At 38.6% G+C, this 15,451-nt stretch overlaps 1 protein-coding gene across 1 annotated transcript in view; it reads right to left on the bottom strand.

Moving 5' to 3' along the window:
• Window positions 1-15,451, bottom strand: part of COL14A1 (collagen type XIV alpha 1 chain) — a 114,018-nt gene that overhangs the window by 56,295 nt on the left and 42,272 nt on the right. The window contains exons 13-20 of the mRNA XM_041470570.1: window positions 13,990-14,135; window positions 12,548-12,677; window positions 9,266-9,405; window positions 7,520-7,650; window positions 6,417-6,552; window positions 3,290-3,422; window positions 2,068-2,139; window positions 1,258-1,409 (exon numbers count right to left, since the gene is read on the bottom strand). Coding sequence (XP_041326504.1) covers window positions 1,258-1,409; window positions 2,068-2,139; window positions 3,290-3,422; window positions 6,417-6,552; window positions 7,520-7,650; window positions 9,266-9,405; window positions 12,548-12,677; window positions 13,990-14,135 — 1,040 coding nt within the window. The remainder of the gene's footprint in view (window positions 1-1,257; window positions 1,410-2,067; window positions 2,140-3,289; window positions 3,423-6,416; window positions 6,553-7,519; window positions 7,651-9,265; window positions 9,406-12,547; window positions 12,678-13,989; window positions 14,136-15,451) is intronic.

Here is a 15,451-nt window from a genome sequence, read left to right as displayed (position 1 = left end):
AAAAGATGAATAAAACTAAAATGGAAAAAGACAGATTCATATTTTCCTAGAAAAAAAATGTATTCCACTCCTTTTAATATTTTTTATTGAAATATCCTGATATAGGGCTAAAAATGTCAGCTGCTAAATATCAAAAAGAATAACCCACATTTTTTAACTGCCCTATGAAAAGAAGTGACTCAAGTGGCAGACACAGAGGGAGAATGACAGGGAATATTTTTTGCATTCTGAGCTGACTAAGGAAATAACCTTGAAATACACAACTTAATCTTTTAAATGCACTTACTTGGAGCCATCCCAAAATTTTATAATAGATTTTGTGAAACACTAATAATACTACACTACAATACTGCACTACTATACTGTAGTACAATACTAAGTTTCCCCCAATTTAAAAATTATTTTTAAAAAAGGCACTTTGCCTAGTTGAATTCTGAAGGTATCTCAAAAATTGTGCAATGTTAAAATAATGGAGCTCAGGCTTCTTTTTTTTGTTGGGGAGAGTGTGTTTTGGTTTGTTTGCTATATGGTCAAAAGAGTACATGCAGTGCTCTTCATTCTTTCAAATATTTTCCAAAATCTTAATAACCTGAAATTTTTCATTGTAGGACAAGTTTAATCTTGATCAACACATGGCATTGGAAAAATAACAAATATTCTCAGGAACTTAGATTAAAAAGTGCTGTCCTTATTGTGACATGTTCAGGCTAATGAGAAGTATGAAAACTGCATTTGAACTTTAATTTCATTGCTTTAGCATAAGGAGAAGAGAAGAGAAGAGAAGAGAAGAGAAGAGAAGAGAAGAGAAGAGAAGAGAAGAGAAGAGAAGAGAAGAGAAGAGAAGAGAAATTGCTGAAGGAAAACAAAAATTGCAAGAGAAGAGAAGAGATCATTAAAACATTTAAGTGTCATTAAAACACAATCTCAGGATAGAAAAATGTCTAGGAGTAAAAACAAAATTAAAAATATAAAATTCAACTTGGATGAATTAAAAAAATACAGGGGAAAAAAAGACAGCCAGCTCCTCTTTTAACTGTGAGCTCATTAAACTTTTGTGACTGGGCCTTGATCTGACATTCGACTGCTGTTGCCAGCAGTGCAGCACGTGCTGTACAATTAGAACTTTGAGGTTCAGGCTCACAGTAATATCAAATACAGACCCTTTACTAATTGCAACAAAACTGTCATATAAGAAGACATAATTTCTTAGCAATTATTAAAGAAGCTGGTGAAGCCAATAACAAAACTCATACAGACCATTCTTACTGCTTCCTCAGCACGCTCCCCTTCTGCAGTGAGGTAGGTCACTCTGAACTGCTGAACGCTATAGTCAGAAATGTCCCATGTCACCCTCAGGCTTGAGGTTGTTTCATCATCTATAACAAGGTTTCTGACTCCTGTTCGAAAAACTAAATCCAGAAATATTTAATTATTATTTTCTCAATTATATTTTTAGATTTAATACCTTTTTTACACTGTGTTGATTATCACCAAGTAGCTGCAAGCTCTCCTGAAGTCATGTGGCTCTGAAGATCCACAGTGGGGCAAAACCTTGTAGTTCAGTCATATATGGGCTTAATAATATAAAAACTGTTGGCACTTACTAAAATAATAGCTATCCTATACTTCTATTAACATATAATATCCCATAAAGTTCATGGAGCTTTAATATAATCCAAGCTAGAATGCTGCAGGAGAGAAATAACCCAGAAACGTTGTTCCGTAAAAGTCACTTGTCTCATTACAGGGAAAAGAAAGAGAACACTCAAAACTAAACAAAATTCTGAAGAGTTCCCAAGCTCATATTTATGAAGGGAAAGAGAAGTTCTAGGTGAATTTTCCAAACCAGTCTCTGTACTCCTAAGTAATACCACAGGCTCCATTCAGAGTCCCCACCCTGAGGAGGAGGCTGGCCATGCAGAAGGGGGTGCAGAGCAGCACAGTGACCTGCCTTCCCTTCAGGAGCATCCTCAGCAGTATCCCAGCTCTTTACCCAGCCCTGGGGGTGCCTGTGGGCAGGCTCAGAGCTTTGCATTCATTTGGACTGCTGGCATTTGCTCTGCTCACCTGCTGTGCTGGGCTCAGGGCTTGGGGCGCTGGCGGTGGTCACCGCGCTGGGCACTGTGGTAGCACTTGCAGCTGAAAAATAGGGTTCTGTCACTAACAGCTCAACAAAACATGGAAGTCACAGCATTCTTCTCGTATGTCTAACTGTGACAATGAAACTGTGTGCTCACACCTACAAGTATCCCACACACTTCAGACATTTCAGAGACTACAAGGAAATTATTCATTTAGTTTACTTTAGGCACATATATTTGCAGGATTAGCATTTAGATCTGCAGATAAGGCATAACCATAAACTGTATAATCAAATAAGAATGCATATATTTTCACAAATTTCTGGCTGAACTATGCACAACAGACTTCCACTTTGACCATTTGTTAAGGTTGTCAAATTAATTAAACTGAAAGTTTTTTAAGGGTGTTTTACTTCTCTCCAAGTAAAAAACAGAAAGTACACTCAGCAACACTGGGAAGTATCAGCATCCTTTAGATGGGTGCAGGCTTCTTGTTTTAACAGAAGATTTAGAATTAAGCCTGCAGTTGAATTACTAAAGGCAAATAAATTTTAGAATTTACCCCTAAGAAATAAAGTAATTTACTTATCCAAGTAATTATCAATAAAAAGAGAATAGAGCAATCTTCCTGAAATACAGGCCACTGTTTTGATAATAAACTATAAAATAAGCTAGACATGATTCTCGAGTTTTATCTTTGCTACTTTCATGTCAATGCCACAGGAGGTCTGTGTAAGCGTTTTGGACCATTATTTCAGCCAAGAGTGAATTCATCTCTAGTGACTATAAATTACATAAATAAGAAAAGAGTATATTGAAAATGCCAAACAAATTAAATTACTATAAATTATTTACTTTAAAACATTTAACACACATCCCTTCCAAAATCTGATGTATCCTCTCATAAGGAACCCTGTTCAAAGACTAAGTACTAAAATGTAGGATGGAAGAATATCTACCCAGATCCAAAGGTTATTAATACCACAGCTCAGAAAAAGAGCCAAACCATTATTTTGATTCAATGCCACCTATCACATAATATTAAACAGGAAAAGCAAAAACTAGTCAGCAAAGCCCTCGTGCTAAACCACCACATTCTTCAATATTAAAGCTACCCAAGATGAGAAATATGTTTTATATATAAGATATATGCTTCAAATTTAAATCACTTAAATATTTTTTTAATTGCAGTCAAGAGTTTGTCTTACATGTAGCTCCAAGAATAGCAACAACTTCGCTTTCACTTTCGTCATCAAAAACTGCCAGCAGAGAAACTTCATATTCTGTGTCAGGCAACAGACCCTCTATAACATGACTGTCTGCATCTCCATTTATGACCACCTAAGTTACACAGCAAGATTGAAGAGTATCAGTTCAGCATCTGATTATTTTACATGAATTGACTGAAATGAAAGGATGAAAATAGATTTTCCTTTAAAATAAATGAAATCTACACTCAGATCTGCCCAAAAATTTACTACTACCACAGAGTACGTCTGGAAAAAACACTTAAGAATATTTAAAATGTATAGTATTATGCTTTCACCAACAGCTATTTAATTGCTAAAGCTGACCATATGCTTTTTTTTTAATCACTACAATTCAAAACATTTATCAATAAAAACAACATAGCAGGAGAGATTAACTTCAATTCATATTTCTACTATTCAAACATTGTTATGACAAATGCACTCGGTATCTGCCCTGCCTGGAAAAAGGCTGTTTCAATACCAGAACTGTAATCTCAGTTATAGTTCCACACTTCTGAATGGAACTTGAAAGAACATTGTGCTTCAGATTTGAGGGTTAGGAGAGATGTGCTGGTGACTAGTTTGCTATATGGTGTGAAGTTTTAAATAGTAATTTTCCTCATTTCTAGCTATGACAGCAGCAGAAGATTGACGTGTAATGTAAACTGTAAGCAGGTTTCACTTCAGATTTTTGTGTGTTTCATTTATTTTATTGGAAGGGATCACCAGGTGGGGAGGAGCTGGAACAAAAGGGACTATAAAACAGAAGGTACAGGAGCCTGAGCACTAATTCTGGTGAAATGGGCTGGCCAGTTTTGGGAACAGTTTTCAAGTTACACAAACAGACACTACAAGGAAACAACCTTTCTCTGGGTTAACACTAACAAGTTTTTAAAGGTGGTTACAGTTTACTCAACATCAAACTTAGACTTATAATGGAAATCAAACAACAGACATGTCTTGTGTAAAATCTGCCACTGAGGTTTGCAGAAACAGTGAATCACACTTCCTTCTTTTAGCTGCCACAGGAGATTTCCTGAGTTGGTCCTGGGGAAAAAGGACCCATAACACAATTGCAGACCTACTGAACTCAAATACAAAAAGAAAAACAGAAAGAAATTAATTGGGTCCATGTCTTCTACAACTATGAAGTTGTAGGCATCCCATGCTACATGCTTTCTGGCACAGATATCCTTAGGAAAATTTCAGGAATAAGCTTTGAGTGAATCTAGCTGTATACTAAGTAGGTGCAAGTAATGCCTTTCTTTTCAGCTCCCCAGTGCCTCTAGTTGTGTATCAAATCATTATAAAATATCTATGCATAATTGCTCTCTCACAAGTAACTTTGGCGTACTTTCTGAAGCATCACTTCCTTCCCCCTCCCCTCTTAGCTACAAAAAACAACAAGAAGTGCTGAACTTTCAAGTGGGCAGGACAAATAGCAGCAACATGCACACAAGTACAACATTCTCTACTGTAAGCTGGAAATAAAAGGTCCCCCTTACATTTATTCTGGCTTTTTAGTGCTAACACCTGACTGCACGCTCCTCACCCTCCAGCAGGGTGGGATGAGAGGTGTGTGATTAACCACTGTCCCCTGACCCCTCTCAGCTAACTGGCAAGTTGGGTCTTGGGAGGAAGAAGGAGGGAGTGCATGTCCTTTGTCTGCATGACTGATCACTTAGCTGGGAAAGAAGCTTAAAGAGGCAGCAGCCTGGAGGTATTGTGCTTTCCTAGACCTGACCCATTAGAGAGGTCATGCAAGGAGAAGGAGAAAGCAGCTCGGGCATCTTTAATGTTTCAGCATTCTAAAATATTGGAGCCTCCAGCAGTTCTCTGTGAATACAGTGAACAAGTAGAACCTTAGCAGTTCAAATATTTCTTGATAATTCATTCTCACACTGAAAGAATACAGATACCTCAAATCTCACTCAAAAATGTGACTTGAGGGCTTTCACTGGCAGCTGCTCACTGGAACTGAAATAGAAACAAATGAGTTCATCTACTGCAGAAGAAACTGCTAGTGGATGACCTGTGTCCACTCACTCATCTGCCAACTCCTTCTTTTCCCTGCTCACTCCTCTAATTTCTCTCTTTCTTGCATGACTACCTCTCACTAGGTGAAAGAGAGGAAAATAATTAGGCTAAGCTAAATTTACAGAAAAAATGACACATAACCTAAGCTATAATGACTGCTTTCTGCCCTAATGGATGACAAAATAATGCATGAAACCCAGGGCCAGGTGGGAAATGTCATTTTTTCCCCCTGAGTTCTGTACCCAGATAAACACTTTGCAGATGTGGTCTCCTCACACACTGCTGATACCAAGAGAGAAAGATGTTTGAGAGTCACTAAAGACTGAGAAATACAAAAGACGCCAAATAATGAGTTAATAAATGAAGAAAAAGAGGAAATGAGATAGACTATGAAAATTTGGGAAAGCAGAGAAAGTGTCTGTCTTTCTACTTCGAAAAAGAAAATTAAAAAGGAGAAGCTAAAGAGATGAAAATAATTTAAAAATTTAGACTGATGGAAAGGGTACTATGGAAAAGGTGTATAAGGGCTTAATGCAAAAAATACAGCATGAGAGGGGAAAAAGAGAAAACATAAAGAGGAATAGAAGCAAAATCTAATAAATTAACTATGTGTACACTTTTCCCTTTATAATGTTACTTAATAAGGCTTCAGAGGCAATTTTACTGTGGCCAGCACATTAGACAAACTTGGAGCTTTATCTGAGGATATCACTACTTGGCACAGCTACCATGTACATCATCTTTACATCAAAGAGAAGAACATGAACCTCTAAAATCTGAAGCAGCCCCAAACAACAATGCTAGTTCCAAGGCTGTTGACACATTACAGATTAGATTTTGACTACTCACAAAATATCTCTTTTTTCCCTATTTCCTCTTCAGAAAAAATCTGGAATATTGGTTTGATTTTTGTTTAGAGAGCTTTGCAGTGGGGTAGATTTTTCTGTAAGTCAATTGGCCATATTTAATTAGCAAATGTTGCTGCATAGTTGTCCACAGAATGGAATTCTCCCTTCATTTCACCCCTCAGGATGTCAGGGCAACTTACCTCCTCAGACTCCCCCCCATCCAAAGGAATCCATGCCAATCTGTAAAAAGCAATATCTGATGAGGTGGGCTTCCAGCTGACCCTGAAGCTATCTGTTGATACTTCATCAATTTCCAAATGCTGGGGAGCTGGAACTCTTTCTGGAAAATATTACACACAAGAAAAGTGAGAGTGAGTTATGCTCTGACACTTCCATAGATGGCAACATCAGGCACAGGCACACACCATTCTACTTGCAGTTTCTTAAAAGATTATAACACGGGAAGCAGACACCAAAGGCACCACAGAATTCTTTGCCCACTTATTTGTCTTAGGGACGTAGTTCTGTAGTTCAAGGAAGGGAATAGACTCTTTATTCTAACTGGACAGGCCTCCTTGTCCTCTCTCCACTGAAGGAACTGCATGCAGCCCTAAGTCCATCTCCTTTGCTCAGAGCTCTGTGCACAAGGCTCTTTTCTTGTACTCAAAGCCAACTCCCAGTCTCTGCCCTTTCCAGGCTCTGTACATTTCCGTTTGCACTTTGCATGTGTCAACATCTTGCTCCATACATGCATGCTCTTCCTTCCTCTTCCACCTCATCCTTCTCTTTCCTCTCCTTCCTCCTTTCTCTTCGCATTGTTCTTGGAAATCATTGATATGTGTCATCAGCCATTTGTTTAATGCAGAACTACAGTTACAGAAACTGTAACTGTGTTAAACAAACTGCAGGAACTTTGAATCTCTTATATTTTCTCCTTTTGATGTAGTTCCCCTGTATGTATATAAGGTTCTACCCGCTAGTGCCTGGACAGTCCAGTGGTTAAATGTGTGATTCAAAACTCATCACACTTCATCTGGAGATACAAATGCCATCACACTGAATAATGCTTCAGAAAGCTGTGGAGATGTTTTCATGATGTCAAGAGATTACTCATGTGAGTAAAGAGGCAACTGGCCCCATAGTAAGGGAGCAAAGAAGCCAAGAGCAGCAATGAAAATAACAGAAAGCATTCCATATATTTGAATTCACAGTCAGAGACCTTTGCTGTAACTAATCTTACTTTCCAGTAACACAAGAAAGTATAAAATTTCTTCTTGGAAAGCCCTCAGAAGTTCAGCAATACTCACTTGTGGTAAAGCTGCCAGTAAGTGGTTCAGATTGTCCCTCATCGTACTGGGAGAAAAGAGCAACAGTATACTCTGTAAGGGGTGCCAAACTTTTCAGAGTATGGGTTGAAACACGACCAACTTCCACCTAGAGAAAGCATAATTTTCAGTAGATATTGACTATACAATACATTATCAGTGTGTGACATTCTTCTGGATAATAATGATACAGAAGGAGTATGTCGTGCAATTAGTAGAGAAATTCAGTGAAACTATGAACAAGTATAAACTCAGGTCCATCAAAGCTGACAAAACCAGTTATAATAGACAAATTACAAAAAATGAAAATTTTGCATTTATGGCAAACCATGAAAAAGGAGAATTCAGCCTTGGTAAGCCTAGCTGTTCAGCTAACATCAGCACTGCATGTTCAGGAACCCAGAAGGTGAAGGAGCTTTTTGGGCTACCAAACCTAACCTCTTATCATGGACAATCACTGCATAAAACTCTTATGTTTAACATTTGTCAAGAGACAGATGAGAGTTTTGTCTGGTCTTTCTCCACGCTGCAGTTAAGTGACTTTGCCAGGGACATAAAACTCAAAGCTGTATAAACACTTTATCAGTCCAACTATTCAGTGCCACATTAGCTCAGCACCACAGGGAAAATGCTACCAGTGCAGAGCAAACAAGAACATGCCACCTGTTCTTTGAACGAAGGAAAAGAGAACTGAACATTCACTCACATTACAAAGTATACTACGATGAGCCTGACATGTTCAAATACCACTGTGACCAGGACACTCAGGCATATCATCTATATTAAGGGGAATCAATAGGAAGAGGTCAAATGATTTCTAATTTAAATTTTAAGGGACCTAGCAGAAAGAAAAGAAACAAAACATTGCATAGGTATGCTCCCTTCTAAAGCTGAGAGCCATTTCTTCAGGTTCAATACAAATATTCCGCTTTATACAGATGAAAGGCCAGATATGTCCCAGAAGAAACAATTACAGGTAACTACCATTGAAGACTTCTTTTCCTTGAGGGCCAAGTTATCTATGATAACTTATTTCCTAAGGAACCTGGACTGTTTTAATAATCAAACACACTTACTGCATTTTTTTAAAATGTGTATTTTTTTAAAAAAATTATTAATATTTCAGTATGAATCATTCCATCCCATTATGCATTCTATCACAGAATTCATGCTGCTAAAAGGTATTATAAAGCACCCTTGGTAACAAGGCAGAAATAAATACTGCAAATTATTAAATATAAGAGTCTAAGTTAGAACATCTTGGTATTGCCTTAGCACTCTGTTGAAGCCAAATCCTGTTTCTAGAGAGTTTCAATACAAAATTAAAGCAATAAATATTGAGAAAATGTGGCAAAGCATTCAGATGGTCTTTTTGAATGATCTTGAGCCCATGATAAGTGATACATCAAAAGTTTTCTTATCTGAACTGAATCAAGAGTAAATATTTCCATACTATACATTTAGTCAAGACCCTGCTCCTAGCAAACCACTGACCCCTGGTCTCCCTCAGTTTATGTGCCCCCAGCTGCTCAGAATACTCTCCCCCAGACATACATACATCCAACTTCAAGCAAACTCTTATTTACACCAAGTTTCAGAATTCTCTTGCAAATCTTTTTTTAGAGCTTGTATGGTAGCTTTTTTTCATAAACATTATCCCTAATAATTACAGAAGTTTGGGAAGGTTTGAGACTGCTTAAGGGAAAAGGGTTGCTAAAATTTACCTCATTGGTTTCTGTTCCGTCTGTTTTGACGTACATGATGCGATAGCCATTTATGTTTTTGGAAGCAGGATCCCAGGATAGCTTGGCACTATTGTGTCCAACATCAGAAAATTTCAAGTTTGCTGGTGGACTTAGAGGCACTTGAAAAGAAAAGAGGTAAAACCATGAAAGTGATCCCAGGTTTTAGCTGTGAAATTTTTCATGTCTTAATAACAAATAGTATGTTTTCCATTAAAAAATTTATATCACTAGTATTTCTATTCAAAGGCCTACATTAATGGCACTACAAAAGTACTTAAAGGCAGGTAAAAGGGTTTAGCTCTTTACTGAAACAGAGCCTCCAGATTTGCTAAATGTATCACAACTGATACTGAAAAAGAAGTTATGATGTTGTTCACTGCAGATATCATAGCAAGATCTCGCCTATAGAACACTTGCAATAGATTTGGGGTTGTATTTGTGAATTAATTTAATCCAGCTAGTACTTCATCCTATACACATTTGGTTGTCATATGTATCCCAGCAAAAATACTTCATGACAGTAGAATTTGGGCAAAAACTTTTCTGAATCCTAAAAGATCTTGATATAAGGGTAAGTTTGTCCAAAAAGCATAACCAGCTGAGATCTCCACCGATGCTACTTTTTACCTCTGTCCACTCTTTCTTTTAGGAAACCTTAGCTGTTTCTTAACAACAATCCCAGTTAAAGCCTTACTTTTATTCTAGATATTCCCTGACTGTCACGAGCTGAAGGAAAATGAGGTCATGCAAGAGACAGTCTCAGATTACACCCACGTCTCTGTCACACCACAGAAAGCAATTTGTGCTGTTACTCTCAGCAGTAGGTTCTGTATTAGTCCAACATCTGCTACTTTCCTCTGAATTATAAAACCTTTCTCCATCCATTCTGCCTTCACACACACACTCCTCACCAGTCCACGTGGACAGATAAATATCAGCACTTCAGGAGCTGCTTCCCTCACACAATAGCACCTGGGAAAAGTCAAAGATTTTAAAGGCCTCATATTTTCTGTGAGATCTCTAGCCAGGCCATTTATCAATCCAGAATCTGCAACCAGCTTAGGAACAGTGAAGTCTACTTGGCTCTTAGAAAAGAGAAGACGGGAACACACTGGAACTGTAGCAGATTGGTTTGCCACACATTCTGGCATTCAACATATTCCTCTGGTGAAGGGAGTATCACGTGCTGGCTTTCCTTTCTACTTTCTGTCAGTCATGAAATGCACTTCATTCCACCATCCAGGTCATACAAGAAAACACGTCAGTCTCAGCTCCTTCCTCTTGGAGCCACCTCCTGACAGCTTTGCTCTCAACCACAGTCCTGGTGCCAGACTTACGTGATATTTACAGCCAGTCTTGGATGATCCCGGCCCCAAAATGAAACTACACCCTAGAATGAGCTTGCTGAGCATGCCTCTGTTTGGCATAGGGAAGGTTTTGCTACAGTAACCAAGATGATAGAATGAGTAGAATATTATTTACTAAACACAGATTATTAGATAATACACCTAATACTACAGCATATTTGGCAGATGACTCTTCAGGCAGATATATCCTCCAGAAACAAAATACCAGGTAGCCTATTTCTTAATTGTAAGTCATAAATAATCACACTGAAAGAAAAAAAAAAGGAAAAAAAAAAGAAAAAAGAAGCTTAAATCAGATTCTGGACGGTTAAGGCATTACTGTTAAACACCAACATGTGGGACAGGCATAATTACCAGGAGCTTTCTTCCTCCCAGATTGCCCCACTGCCTGATTCATCTAAGCCTGCTAGGAGAGGGGTTTATTTGAATAGCTGCATGACAGAATCCATCTACTTTCAGTCCTATAGACCAGAGATGGCTGTATTGTGTCATCCTAAAAAGAAATTAAGGTTTCAGAGAAGTGAGGGTTTTTTTTTTTATTCTGGTGTAGTAGCAGCAGTAGTGATGATGGGCTGACTAACACATGTTACAAGGTTCTGTGATCAGACAGTGGTCATGAAAGCTCAGCTTGTACCAATGTATCTGGAATTTGTATGTGATCTTCCATCCAATGTGTTAGCCAGGTTTAGAGCTCTGTATTCTCCAAGATTCTCCATATGGTATGAAATGAATAGAAGCTGGCATAGTCAAAAACTACATAAACTACTGTTTAGGAGAAATAAAAATCTGATACTGGGTAGATATTGGCCAAAGGCCAGGGTGGGAGATACAGACAGGGGGGCTGTGCAAGATGAGGAGAAATAGACAGAGAAAGGTAGGGAGGGATAAGGAACCAAAGATTTTATTCTCTTTGTTGGGAATCTTCTACACTCATTTCAAATTTACAAACATGCCCAAGTTGCAGGACTTAGCTACTGGAACTTGTCTGTCCACCACTGTCCTCCTAGAGGAGACCCAGCAAACACCATTCCTAGAGCTTCTTCCACGATTGCTTGCTGACCTTACAAGGAATTGCTCTGGGTTTTATTTTCCCTAGCATTCACATGCCTGAACTTCTCTCACTTATTAAATGTAAGTCACTTTCACCCTGACCGGGTTACTCATGCCAGGAGCACAAAAAAAGAGGATTCACTCACTCCCCTGCTGGGAGCAATAGAGACGTCACTGAATGCAGTCCCAGAAATGTCCCAGAAGCACAATTACTTATTTTCAATTCCTTTGTCTTCCAAAGGCTGGAGCTATTTAGAGAGCTGACATACAGTCTGTACAGTTTGCAGAGGACAGAATTTAGCTGGCAAAATGCTTGCTGCTTATTAAAAACACACCATCTATCATGAGTGCACAGGCACTTTCCAACCCTCCATATACCAGATGTTAGGCAGCAGGGGTTGGACAGAAATCTTCTCTTTGCTTCTTCTCTCTCTGTACTGCTACTGAGCCAGAGGAATGACTTTCTCCATACGAGCAGGCTCACACACACACCTGGTTTTCTAGCTAGAGGAGCCTAAACAGAGCATGTTTCTGTTTTTACCATGAAGGTCTACGTGGTGACCTTCATTCGCCTTCAGAAAACTGTCAGGAATTTAACCAAGATCAGTGGGGGCATCCATAGCACCACTACCAACGAGAGAAACAAGTTCACAATCCTGTTGCAAAACCAAGCAGGTTTGTAGAAATCCTCAGTCTTTGTAAACTGAGTATCCACAGTGAGAAACTTATGTAAAGAGCTTGCCCAATTGCTCAAATCAGATAATCAGATGGTTGCTCTAATGTGTGCAAAGGCCATTCTGAAGTTTTGTTAACATTGAAGTGAATATAGATTTGAGCTACCTACATGTAGTTTCTTGTCCTGTGAGGGGATCACTAGCTTCTTCTCCAAACATGGCATAAACTGTGACTGTATATTCTGTATTTGGCAATAGTCCATCCAGTTCAAGATCTGTTGACGTCTCCCCAATTTTTATCTAAAAACACCATGAATCAAAAAAGATACATTATTTCTGAATTACCTTATAATGAAGAATCATACCAGTTAAATACTTGAAATTAGATATATGATCAAATTTTCTGCTGAGCATTTGCCCGACACTGCCTGCAGGGCTTTGCCCAAGGTTTTGGGATTTTGCACAATAATTAAAAGGTTAAAACTTTCAAAAAGCTGTAAGCCAACACACAGTAAAAAGGACTTTAAAAAAGACTAACCACATTAGCAATGATAAAGTATGCCTCTCCAGAATGAGCAGCTACTAACGCATTTTCCCATCTACCATATCTTATTCCCACTCCCATCTACACTTTGGTTCATCTTCAGTCACTAATCTGAAAATCACATTAACTCATTGGAGGAGTTGATTTCTATGCACACTGAGGCTCAGATTTGTTGCTATTTGTATCATTTTCCTTTTCCACCTCTTTATGGAATAATATACTCTAACATGGACTGTACTTATTTCTTTGGGGTAAAGCTCCTGAAGCAGCCAGTTCCCGGGGAGGCCCCACTTTTAACAGAATTACGTGCTCACAGGCACTGCTTTGGCAGTGAGCACAAGTCTGTGCTGGCTTTCAGCAGCTTCATGCCCCCTCCACAAGCTCACATGCCCCTGCATGCTTTATAGTGCTTTGCTTGAACACGGATATTGTACATAACCTTGATTACACATATATAAACTTGAGTGTAGAAATTTTTAAATCCTAGACCAGAAGTTCCATTGGTTTTACTATGTTAGTGACAGAACACTGGACTTTACCTTGTCCCCACTTCTTTTCCTTTGAAAGAATGTCTTCTAAAATCACTTTTGATGAAAAGTGATTTTAAAGACATTTAAAGATAAAGGGTGAAGAGAATGAAAAGAAAATCAATGACAGTTTTGTTTCAGACCAACAAATTTTACTTACATTTAAAGGTCCTGAAAAGAACAAAGACTAAACTTCATATTTTTCTGCTGGCACACTTAGGAGATAACTTAGTTTTTTCCTTTGAGTGTTCTATATGATGATACAATATCACTTTATATAAAATTTCAAAAGACTGACTTAAATTCAGTTAAATTTGTTGCATTTTTATGTCAATGACATAGAAATAACAATCTGGCACTTGCACTTTATTCATAGCCTGTGACACATACAATACTTAATCAAGTCATGGAAAAAAACCCCAGTATTTGCTGATCACACTGGATGTTAAAAAACATGTACTAGTTTGTTCTTCAAAAGACTGATTTTTTTTAAATTTTTTTTTTAATTAACTGCTATTCAGATGAAAGCACAATACATCACCTCCTTCTCATCTGCTGCCAATCCTTCTGTGAGGGGAGCATAGAGGATCATGTACCCTGTGGCACCCAGCACCCCGTTCCACCTCACCCTCATGCTGCTCTGGGACACGTCGTACAGCTGCAGATCCGAGGCCATGGGCAAGGCAACTGCAGTGCAACAAGAGACAGACACTTCAGTTCTCTCACTTGGACAACCAGCTGTTCTTCAAACAGTTTGGTTTTCCCCAGGAAACACACAGGAATGTGGCTGCCTCCAGCCACAGAAGTGCTGAGTGTATCCTACAAATAGGATCTAATTGATACATAAAAGAACTCAGAATCAGAGAAACAAGGAAATGTTAACCCAAACCAATTCCAATGCCAGGGAAGATTTATGCCTCATAAAGCATTTCAGCATGGTTGCTATTAGGAACCAGTAGCAGTTTTAAGGGGTGGCTCTTTCAGGGAGTAGTTCCCAAACCAGAGCGTGGCTGTGACAGGCCCCAGAAAAACCCTTGGTGAGCACACTGCACAGATCAAAATATTTTGGCTGTAAACAATTGTCTGGTTAAGACCTGGATTCTCCAAACTGGCACCAAGGCCTGTATCAGTGGGATTATGCAAATATGGGTAAGGTCATCCATTGCAAATCATGGCAAATGCTACCCTGGAGAGGGACAGTAGGGTGAGTGAAATTCAAACAATATGAGGAGATTTACTTGGGGATTTAAGGCACTGATACCAGAACACAGTACCAATCTGGGTTTCCAAATGTTTCTTTGCATTTCTGTAACTCTTCAGAGTAGTATTTTGCACTTTCCTGGTTGTCCTCACTTTATTCCTCTCAAGGAATAATATCCCATGGCCTCTCCACTGCTGGTACACCACTGAAGAATCCCACCAAAATATTCAGGCATGAATATGGAGAAATATTCAGGCATGAATATGGAGAGATATGAAGGAATTTCAACTTCTCCTTTGAAATTTATACATTGACAATAATCCCCAAAATTACTGGAATGGTCTGAAAAAAAGAGAAGGCAATTGCTAACTGATACAAATCTTTCCTATATGAAATTCTGAAGAATCTGGCCTGCACACAAATATTCAGGAACAAATTCTAATTTCATTCACAGAGCTTCTCTGGACTCCTTGTCCAAGTTGGTACCTCCAAGTACATCTCTTACATTATGTTCAACAAGCTCTAACAGAACCATGGCAGCCTCATCCTTTCTCGTTCATTGAGGCTGTTCACTCAGTTTGTCATTCATGTCTATAAACAGTGCCAAAACTTCAACCCAGGCTTCTCTTGAGGTTTCCACTTCCAGGTTACCTCCACTACCCCTCCAAACCTTTTTCAACCTACCTACATTCAGTTTAAAACCTTGTTCTTGTATTTATTTATATTCCCCTGAATTCTCGCAATTTCTCTAATTACAGGGAGAAACTACCCATGAACATTTTCAAATGTACTTCAGTCTCCT

The sequence above is a fragment of the Pyrgilauda ruficollis genome, unplaced genomic scaffold, assembly GCF_017590135.1.
Source record: "Pyrgilauda ruficollis isolate IOZ18807 unplaced genomic scaffold, ASM1759013v1 scaffold25, whole genome shotgun sequence".
In the NCBI taxonomy this organism is placed as follows: Eukaryota; Metazoa; Chordata; class Aves; order Passeriformes; family Passeridae; genus Pyrgilauda; species Pyrgilauda ruficollis.
Note: the sequence above shows the minus strand (reverse complement) of the source record. Positions and strands in the feature narration are given on the sequence as shown.